The sequence below is a fragment of the Hyperoodon ampullatus genome (genome assembly GCF_949752795.1).
Source record: "Hyperoodon ampullatus genome assembly, chromosome: 14".
Lineage (NCBI taxonomy): Eukaryota > Metazoa > Chordata > Mammalia > Artiodactyla > Ziphiidae > Hyperoodon > Hyperoodon ampullatus.
Window position 1 is genome coordinate 40,661,800 of NC_136927.1, and position 10,657 is coordinate 40,672,456.

General features: G+C 45.1%; 1 protein-coding gene across 4 annotated transcripts in view; it reads right to left on the reverse strand.

Moving 5' to 3' along the window:
* The window catches only part of ARHGAP17 (Rho GTPase activating protein 17), a gene marked incomplete at its 5' end in the record, with an annotated part of 86,795 nt that extends 76,488 nt beyond the window's left edge, over positions 1 to 10,307 (reverse strand). For all 4 annotated transcript variants that reach the window (XM_079718645.1, XM_079718643.1, XM_079718644.1 and 1 more), the window contains one exon: positions 10,255 to 10,307. In XM_079718645.1, coding sequence (XP_079574771.1) covers positions 10,255 to 10,307 — 53 coding nt within the window. The remainder of the gene's footprint in view (positions 1 to 10,254) is intronic.
* Positions 10,308 to 10,657: the final 350 nt, after the last annotated feature.

Below are 10,657 nucleotides of genomic sequence, written 5' to 3' on the forward strand. Positions count from 1 at the left end.
ACAGCAAAATTGTCTATTTGGGGGAAGATGGCCATCTTTGCTACACGAGGCAAAGAAAATTGAATATTCTGGTTTTAAGGCTTCTTAAAGCTTTGAGGAACCAACTTGCTCCTCCAACTGGATGGAAATGCATCCAGGGTTTGTGAATTTAAATACCACAGTCATTCCGGACTTGAGAACATGTGGATCTACACACAACTTTTCACTACCTAATAACATTTCAATATCTAATTTGAAACTAAGAGCTGCATAGAGTTTTTCCACTGTTAAAAGTCAGATATAGTTGTCTTTTTCCAATTTATAGACAAAAAAATATTAAGTTAAAGGATAAATTTTCAGGGTTTTAGGTTTCCCCTAAGAATTTTTCTTTCCCCTTGGAATTCTTAATCACCTGTCATCCCTTCCTGCCTGTTATCGAGATTGCTAAAGTGTCACATGTCAGAGGTGCCTTCACTGAGCCCAAAGCATATCTCAGAGCCCCCATGCCTGAGTCCATGCTCCATCTATCCTAGCACTCACTGTAGCTAGTGAAGTAGAAATACTCTGGTGTATCTCCCCAAGGTACAGCTGGGCATGGGTTGAAGTGGCCACTCCAGCCCATGCATCTGAAAGTATCCAATGACCACGTGAAATCCAAGCTGGTAGATGTGTAAATGTTCACGCTGATAGGTGACAGGTAGCTGGTAGCTGCATACAAGAATTTCTGTCAGTTCTGAACATTTATATATTTAAATATTTGTATTCATTTGAGCACCTGTTTACTTAGTTTACAATTTATCATTTAAACTCTTTAGGAGGCATAAACTTGGCTAACCCATGTGGAAGAACACCGAGAAACCATAGAAGAAATGCTAATGAAACATTAAAGGGGAGATCAAATTGACTGCTAGACCAAAAGGTATCTCTGATAAGACACCTAAAAAAGAACCGAGGGAAAGGAGAGGAAGAGAAACGTCTTAGGACTAATTAAAAGGAAGTGGCCTATGCAAATAATCAATAAGCCATAATTAATGTGAAATATTAGGACATAGGAAACAAGTCTTACAACCTGGAGGGCTGAGGTGAACTGAATATTGTTTTCACATCATTTGCTACAAATAGGCTTTACCTATTCAAAAGCAGTTTCTTATATAAATCACAGGGTTAGATTTTCAACAGAATCTGCTTTATCTTCTGAAACTTATATCAAATCTGCACCTAGTCATAGACATGCTCTCTCAAGATTCCATCACTGCTTTCATTAAGTAATATATCTGAGAATAAGAATATCAACTTGTTTATATTAAAATATATGAATAAATCAAGATATGGCATTAACATTTCATTATTAACACCTGAAATGTTAGAATAGGTACCTTTGGCTATATTCAAATTATCTGTTTGTATGTCCATCTTCCCACTCAAGTTCCTAGGAACCGGTTATGTTTTTAACCCCAGACCCTAGCATTTGACAGGTTCTCAACAGACATCAGTTGAGCTGAACTGGTAACTGAACGATGAAATTGACAACTGAACATTAATTCCATGGCAATTAAATAAACAAGTGACATACAGAAAACTTGAACATATAAGGAAATATGAATATAGGGACAATGGTCATTTCAACCTTAGTGGAAAAAATTAAGTAAGTAGCAAATTTTAAAAAGACAATGTCTAGTGCTACTAGGGTGACGGTGAGACATGGCATTCATCATGTCACACACAGCGACATGTGTTGCCATGCAACATTACTTGCTGTGCTGCAAGTGAAATGATAGCGCTATCTTGTTAGAAGGCAATTTGGCAATACGCTATGTAAATATTGATTTCCTACAAATGTAGTGATTCTAAACTCCAGAGAATTCATCAGAAAAAAATAATTTAGAGGGGAACAGCTATGATCATTAAAATGGTGACTGGCCATGTCAAAAGAAAGGGGAGGCCTAGATGTCCCTCAGAAGGGATAATGACCAGCTTAAGACAGCAAAGCCAGTTGAAAGACAACTGTGAGTCCAAGGGAAAAAAAATGAAAGTTTGAACTAAAGTAATTGGAAGAATGGCCATCGAGAGGCAGAGACCAAGTCAAAAGACACTCAGGAGGCAGAACTGCCAGATCGTGGTGAGAGCCTGGATAATAAAGAACGTGGAAGAGAGATGGGGGGACTGACAGGTGACTAAGTAGGTGTGGTGGCATTCCATGCACTAGAGCAAGTGTCAGGGAACTCTTCTGTAAAAGGAACAGACAGTAAATAGCATAGGCTCTGCGACCCATACAGTCACTGTTAAAACTACTTAGCTCTGCTGCATCAGCCCATGGCTACATTCCAATAAACCTTTTTTTACAAAGCAGGAGGTAGACAGGATTTGGCCTGCAGGCCAAAGTTTGCCAACACATAGACTACGGGATCCAGGGGAAGGAGGCCAATTTCAGGATGAAGTTCGTGAGTTCAGTGTTAGCAGGACATTTAAGTGGAGACGTTCAATCTACAGAAGAAGAGATGCCAGGGCCAGAGGAATAAAACTGAGTCATCAGCCAGGTGGTGGCAGTTATGGGGCTGAGATCACCCAGGGGGAATGGCCTCAGAAGAGAGGACATGAAGGACACTTCCTTGTCCCAATACAAGGGCAGATGGGCAATGTCTTTGGGTCACTACAGCCCTGGAACGGTAGAGGCATTATGGCCTAATCTCCATTAACTCCCTTAACTTAAAAAGAGGCTCCTATGTTAACTTGGGGCTTTCATCCCCTTTCTCAAGATTAATAAGTTTAAAGTTTCAAATTCATAGATGAAAAAGAAGACTTCCCACTGGCTGTAAAGTAAGGCAATTCTAAAATAAAATGTCTATCAACTTTTGAATGTTTCATTTTTATTATGAATTTTACACTCAAAACATATATAACATGTGCATTAAGTATGATGAATGATGACAGAACAAATATTTGGTCTCCAACTTAAGAAGAAGTGAAGAAGTTCATTACCAAAACACCACTGTCCAACTTTCATACCGTAAGAATTAGTCTCTAAACTAGAGATCAAAGTAGGCAGCCCAAGACCAGATAAAGCTTGAAGATACATTTTCTTTGGCCTACGCAGTGGTTTTTTTTGTTTTTTTTTTTTTTTTAGTTGCCAACATTAAACATCAAGAAATCAGCATGCTGGAATACCATTAGAAATAAGGAGATGTGACTATACTACACACATTTCACCATGGCAACAACTAGCTGGAGCTGAGAGCAACTCTCCCCTTTAAATGAACATGTACTCACTAATTCACTGCAGTCCTCATCATCCCCTATTGCCTTAAACCTATCTCCTACTTCACTTATTACTTTTAATTGCCCTGGCACTTGAATTTGCGACCCCTGCTTACAAATTATAATTGTGGTTTCCAACTTTTTGCAATATGGGAGACATATGTAAAGCAAAAGTTCAGACTCTCTCACCAGGAACATTACAGGTCCATAATCCCTTATCCATCACTTTGAAATCTAAAAAAAGAAAAGTTTTTTTGTAGCTCATTTGGCAACATAACTTGACCTAAGCTAACATGAACCTATTTTTAATCTTTAAAGATTCCATTTAGTGTGAAATACATTCATATATTTTGCTATGGAAATAATAACATGTATGATGATTACAGGCTGCTGCCTCAGACCCTACTGGAGATATTACATAACAGCATATGTGCATTATTACTTTTCTTTTCTTTTTAATTATTTATTTTATTTTATTTTATTTATGGCTGCATTGCTGGGCGTGGGCTTTCTCTAGCTGCGGTGAGAGGGGGCTGCTCTTCGTTGAAGTGTATGGGCTTCTCATTGTGGTGGCTTCTCTTGTTGTGGAGCACGGGCTCTAGGCGCGCGGGCTTCAGTAGTTGTGGCTCGCAGGCTTCAGTAGTTGTGGCTCGTGGGCTCTAGAGCTCAGGCTCAGTAGTCGTGGCGCACGGGCTTAGTTGCTCTGCAGCATGTGGGATCTTCCCGGACCAGGGCTCGAACCCATGTCCCCTGCATTGGCAGGTGGATTCTTAACCACTGTGTCACCAGGGAAGTACCTACTTTTCTTTAAAATCTGAAAAATTTTGAGTTCTGAAACTCATCTGACCCCAGGGGTTTGGGATAAAGGACCATGGGCCTGTTATACTTTTACTATCTATGTTTAAGAAAACACACATACACAAAGCAGATAGGAGTGTAATAATATTTTTAAATGGATTTATACTGGATTAATTACAATGGCATCTACCTACATTTGATAAACAGAAATAGAATGATATATGCAAAACCATCGCAGTCTGATAAGAATGCATAGAGCACATGCTGACTCTAGGACCCTATACCCCAGTGCTGATTCCCAGGGCAGGGGACGGGGTCCTGCCGTGCACACACTGGGAATCACTGGCACCAAGGTAATTCCATATTAGAATAACATGCTGTGTTCACATACTCTATATGATATGTGAAAATGATGCTTATGACCACATCCTTTTAGGATTGTGTTTTTTTTTTCAGTGAACAATGGATTTTCACTCACCTATAAATACCCTGTTTGCTATTCTAGGATTTCACAATATGTAAAGTACATAACAAGGCCACAGAAGATCAGATTCAGAAGAAGCTGCAAAGACACCAGACTCCTTTCCACCCCCACTCTATGCAGAGACTGGATGGAATCCACTCAGGCTGAAGCAGAGCACAGCTACCTCCCCTTTCTCAGAATTACTGTCCAGAGGAAATCAGTGTGAGTAAAATGAGGCAGCAGAGTAGGCAAGGGATGTAGAATGTGATGCTGGCAAAAGTAAGGATACGGTCTGCACCGTCAAACATAGGAAGGGCTGTCTCACGGAAGAGAGACAAGACGGATTCAATGTGGCACCAGAGGACTGCTCTGGGGTGTGCAGGGTAAGGGGTATTTGACTCACCTTGAGAATTAGTGCTGCCCGCCTGGAGTAGAAGGTCATTAGATACCTGTGCCCTTCAGGGAGGGTCGGCAAAGAACGTAACAGAATAAAACAAGCCAGGTAGGGACTGGATGGCTCATGCCCCACCCAGATGGGACAGCTGCTGCTGAGCTCCTGATTTCTGTGCTCGGGAGGGATGCCAGGCACTGCCAGGTCTTCCAAGATTTTAGAAGCAGCTGGAAATCCAGGTTTTCATGTGAAAACTTCTCATTTTTAAATATGAGCCAATGATTGTAAAAAAATAAATAAATACTGAATAGGCCAAAGAGAACACATCTCTGGCCTGCAAGCAAGCAGTGTGGAGCTTTGGTTTTGATAATTCAGACGTCCAGACCCTGGAAGGACTAGATCAGGGTTTCTCAACCTCAGCAGTCTTGGCATTTGGGACCAGATACGTCTGGATTGTGAGGCTGTCAGGTGCACTGCAGCATATTCAGAAGCCTCCCTGGCCTCTATCTACCCCTCCCCCAATCAAGTCACAACAATCAAAAAATGTCTCCGGACATTGCCAAATGTCCCCTGGGGGGGCAAAACCATACCTTGGTAAGAGCCACTGGACTAGAGCAACATCCAGCTCTCAGCCTTCAGGATTTTACGAAGGCAGCACTCACGACTCAAACAACAGGTTTTTCACATAAGAGTTGCCCACGTGAAGATTTATAGCTGCTTTGGAATCAGAAACCTGGGTTTGAGTCCACAGCTCTGTCATTTACTAGCCTGATGACCTCTCTGAGTTCTGGCTTCCTCATCATTAAATCAGGAACAAATAACATTGCCTCTTAGAGCTGCTGCAAGAATGCGGTGAGATAATTTATGCAAAGCACTGAGCCCAGCGGCTTAATAAGCACCAAAAACTTTTAATAAACATTAATCCTTCCCTGGTGAAAAGGCAGCCCAGATTCTGTAGTCGGAAGCACATGGGATCCAGAGTCAGAAGCCCTGGACCCAAGTCGTGCCTCGGCCACTTAGCAGCTGTGTGAACAGGGCAAGTCATTTTCCCTCTTTCTAGAATAGAAATGATCAATGCCAGTAGGTGAGAACCAAGCCAGGTGGTCTGGTACAGCATTTGGCAAACTAAACCAACTAGAGAAAAGTTGATGATTAGTACTATCAAATCTTTTAAAGGTTTCTGTAAAGGAAAGAATGAGCTCTTCAACAAATCCAAAGAACTAGGAATGCAGTAATATCAGGGTAAGGTACAGGGGGAAAAAGAAAAATAATAATAGGGATTCTGAACCTCCAGGTCCTTCTAGACAAGCAACTGCCACCTGGTGACCCACACACCAAATCTGGCCACCGATATATTTTGTTTAGCCCCACATAGTATCATGGTGATTGTTTCCTTTGCGTTAAATGCCATCTAACCTTCATTAAAATCCAGATTTCAGGCTTTTCTGGAAAGCTACAACGGTTGAGTCACTCTGGGTCCATATTCCCACATGCCCCTTTGGTGAGCTCATGGTGGGGGGCATGCCCCCAACCCTTACCTGGCCTCAGTCACTCATTTATTTTACTAGTCTGGCCCCTCTAGGCATTTGAGTCTGTAACCTTGGCTTATCTAAAGTGAACTATCTGGGAAAGCATTTGAACCTCCAGGGAGTAGTACTTCAATCCAGGCAGAAACCCACACCCAATGAGACACTCCCTCCCAGAGCCTCACCTAGGTAATAACTCTCCTGGTTAGTCCTTCAGCTTCCTTTTCTCCTGGACACTTCGACCTCATAACTAAACTTCCCTCAAGCTCCTCATCCTGTGTACACCTTCCTCCATGCAGGTCATCACCTCCCCCAAATCACCACCTACATCCACTGGATTATCTGCATCAAGGATTTTCAAACAACAAAATATCTTTCTTAGCAGGACTACAAAAGACACGACATGATGTTTCTTATTTCCTGACCAGCACCCCGGTTTCCCTTGGGGAGCCAGCGCTCCCCCACTCTCAGTCCCTGTTGTTCAGACAGGGTTTACTCCATACCCATTTCCAGGGAAAAGCATGGGACCCAGTCAGAAGCACTCAGAGTCAATCTTGGGCCTTTGGCAACAGTGACTGGAAGAAAAATATTCTGTCCCTCTGGGTCCAGAACTGAGGGCAATGGAAGAAGGGGGTGGGGCTGGGGGTTCTCCTTGTGGACACAGCTTGTCTAAAGAGTGGAAGCCCTGCATCCAGACCAACCTGCAGCCATACTCCTTTTGGATTCTTCTGGTCACATGTAAGCCTATAAATTCCCATCTTCGCTTATAGCAGTTTGATTTGGGTTTTCTTACAATCAAAAGAGACCTCATCAATACAAGAGAAATCTGAAAGAAGTGCTCGAAGATGGAAACAAAGCCTTCGCTCAAACTTTCTCCTGTTTTTTGGTTGCCTCTCTCCATCCAATAAGAACTGGCACTAGCCATCCTTCTATAAGCACTTAGCTCAGGGTAGATAATTATTTCTTTGCTTGCCTATCTCTTCCATAAATCTACTGAGCTCCTTCAGAGCAGAAACTGTGTCGTATTCACTTTTGACTCTTTAATACCTCACACACTGGCACACAGTTTGGGCCGACAAGTGTCTGTTGAATGGATGAATCAACAAAAGTCAGGGGGACGAAAGGAACCATCCTCCTTCTCTCCTTTGGGACACCCATATCAGGAGAACACCTCCTAAGCCTTGACCCTATGGGACACAAACCGTCTTCTGAAACAGACTCATCTACCCCTTGTAAACAAATTGCATCATGAGAACTCACTCCTTCCATCCATTACTAATTCTCCCACATGCCCATCCCATGGAACCTCACTGTGGGGTTACTCACAGGTTCCTAATTTTGCGAAGAGAATACTTCATCACAAGACACCACCTAGAACTCTACAAACTGATAGTACATACACACCATGGGCAAGCCATTCACACAAATAACTTCATTCATTAGTGCATGTGTGCTTTCTAGGCTTTGTTTTGACCCAAATACAACCAGAAGCCTGATTCTGGTGCCCACCAACCATCTGCTTCTGCCCAATAACAATTCTAGGCTCTCTCCTACCTCCATTTTCCCTCCCTAGTCCTTTACAATTACTTAAGTGGAAAAAAACAACAACAAATATATCTAGGAAATCAATAGCAGTAAAGCAACAGGTTCCCCAGTAAAAACAGTTTTGACTTTAGGTGCATAATTGCCATACCCTTAATAGCTCTGTAATAGCTGCAGCTTCCACTGCATCAAGCAATAAAGATTTTCAAACAGAGTCAAAGGTCAGGGCCAGAATTATAGTCCCAGGATGAGTCACACCACTTACTCCATCCAATTCTCGTTTTCCCATACTTGGGCCCACACCACCAGGGCAATCTACTGAGAACTGGATTTACATTCGTTTAACAATATTTACTGAGTATGTACCATGTTATAGGAACCACAGCAGACCCTGGGAATCAAAAAAGAATGGGCAAAAACTCTTCAAGTGTTTAGTCTAATGGAGAACGCTGGCAAGTAAAGAGGCAATTACATTATGCAAAAACAGGTGCTACATGGAATTATGAAAGCACCAAGGAGGGACATCCAATTTATGCAGGAGCATCAGGGAAGGCCTTTTAGAGGCAGAGACCTTTATGAGGAGACCTGAAGAATGAGCAGGAAGTGGCCTAGGGCAGGTGTGATGAAAGAGGTTTCCCAGAGTTCCAGGTAGAGGCTAAAACATAAGAAAGCACAGCCTCCTCTGGAAACTGAAAGTACGCAAGTATGGCTGGAACTTAAAAGTGTAAAGAGAGTAGCTGCTACAGAGGAAGCAAGGGCCAGAGACACCCTGAACAGCTTCCCTGAACTGCTCTGTAGCTTTTAAAGCCTCAGAAATTTGTTTAAAAAAAAAAAAAAATCACTTGCCTGATACAATGTACAAACAGGCCAAAATGACTATCTGACAAATGCATCTTGACACTCAATAAGTACTGATTCCACAATTCATGTTACTGAGAACGCTAAGAGGGGCAGAGAATTCACAGAAATTATCTTGTAATTCATTTACAGATTCTTGGTTGAAACATTAGCCGTCACTAATACTCTGTCTACCTTCCTCTCTCTCAGCATTATTTCTATCATTTCCCCACATATAACAGAAAAGTAGGCACACCTAGGCTTTAGCCTAGACAGGAATTAACTCTGGAAATAGGATAAATGCACACCCAGCTAACAGGGTGGGGTACCAAAAAAATTAAACAACAAAACTAAGCAGAAAGTTGAGGGAAACGAAACAGTAAAGAGCAAATTTAGAAAACTCAGGAGGAAGTAAAAGTATTTTCATACACACACAAAAAAAGAAGTGTCCCACGTGCTCCGGCCAAACCAAACTCCCCGTTTGACTCAACTGCTGAAAGAAGAAGCAAAAGCTGTGAAAAATTCCCACTTTCATATCTCTTCCCAGAATAAACAGCAAAATCCGTACCATACAGCTAACTTGCCCTGGAAGACCTTGAAATATTTGCCCCAGATAACACAGCACATGACAATCACCTCCAGAAGCTCTCAAAACCACAAACCAGTCCTGTTCCAACAGCCTGGTCATCTACAAACTCTGGTCTATTCTGTCATTACAGAATCAATGCTTGTCAAGCAGTCGAGGAATCCCAAAGAAACATGGTGCAGGATTTGCTTCCAAACCCAAAGTGAGAAAGAATTAAAAAAAAAAAAAATAGTAATTTCCTTTTAAATTGGCACTAGGCGTTTCCAGAATCCTTTTCTCCCAATTCCAACTTTTTACATGTCAAGGCATCCCGTTCATATTCGCCCCTGGTCTGGAGACGGCACCACCTCTAAATTCCCTCAAAGGGCGTTCTGAAACTCAGTAGGCAGATCCGCTGGGCTTTAATGACCCTTTACTTCTTTACTGCCACCATGCACTTGTAAGCTAGGCTTTGCGGCAGCGGGGCGATCCGGAAAGGCTGAGAATGCCGCCCCCAAGCCCCGCAGCCTCGGACACACCACTGATCGGAGTTTCAGCCGCAGGCGGCGGCCCGGGCCGGCTCGATCTCCTGGTGGGAAAGACCCGGGACAGGTCCAGTCCCCGGAGGGCGATGCTTCGCGGGCCAGTGGGGACCCCGAGGGGTGGGAGCAGGGAGGCGCGGCCCGCCCCGCCGGTCTCTGGGGGCCAGGCGGCGGCCCAGAGCCGGGCGCCAGGCCGCGGCGTGGCGCCGCCCCCGGCCCCGGGCCCCGCCGGCCTCGGGCGGGGCGGCGGCCGGGCTCGGAGCGGCCGGGCCCGCGGAGGAGCCGGCCGGCCCCCGGCCGTGACCCCCGGCCCCCGGCCCGCGCAACCCCCGGGCGGCCCGGCGCGGCGCACTCGCCTGCCCACGGTCTGGTTGGCCAGCTGCTTCATGCGGTTGAACTGCTTCTTCATGGCGACGGCGGCGGTGGCCCGCGGGGCTCAGGCCGGGCGGGACGGGGGACGGCCTGGCGGCTCTTACATCGCTTCGCGGCCGAGGCGGAGGCGGCGGCGGCGGCGGCAGCGGCTCCCCAGGCCCGCGGCCCCGCCCTCGTCGCGTCACTTCCAGCGACGCCGCCCGCCGGGCCCGCGGGGTCTGGTCGGGCGAGGAGTGCCAGGCCCCGTGCGGCGCGCAGCCAGGCCTCCGACCCCGGCCCGGGGGCCGCCCGACTCCCAGCCCGCAGGCGGTCCCCGGGCCTCGCGACGCGCGGCCGCCCAGGGCCCTGAGGTCCACTCGGACCTCGGCGTGCTTTCGCTCAGCGATC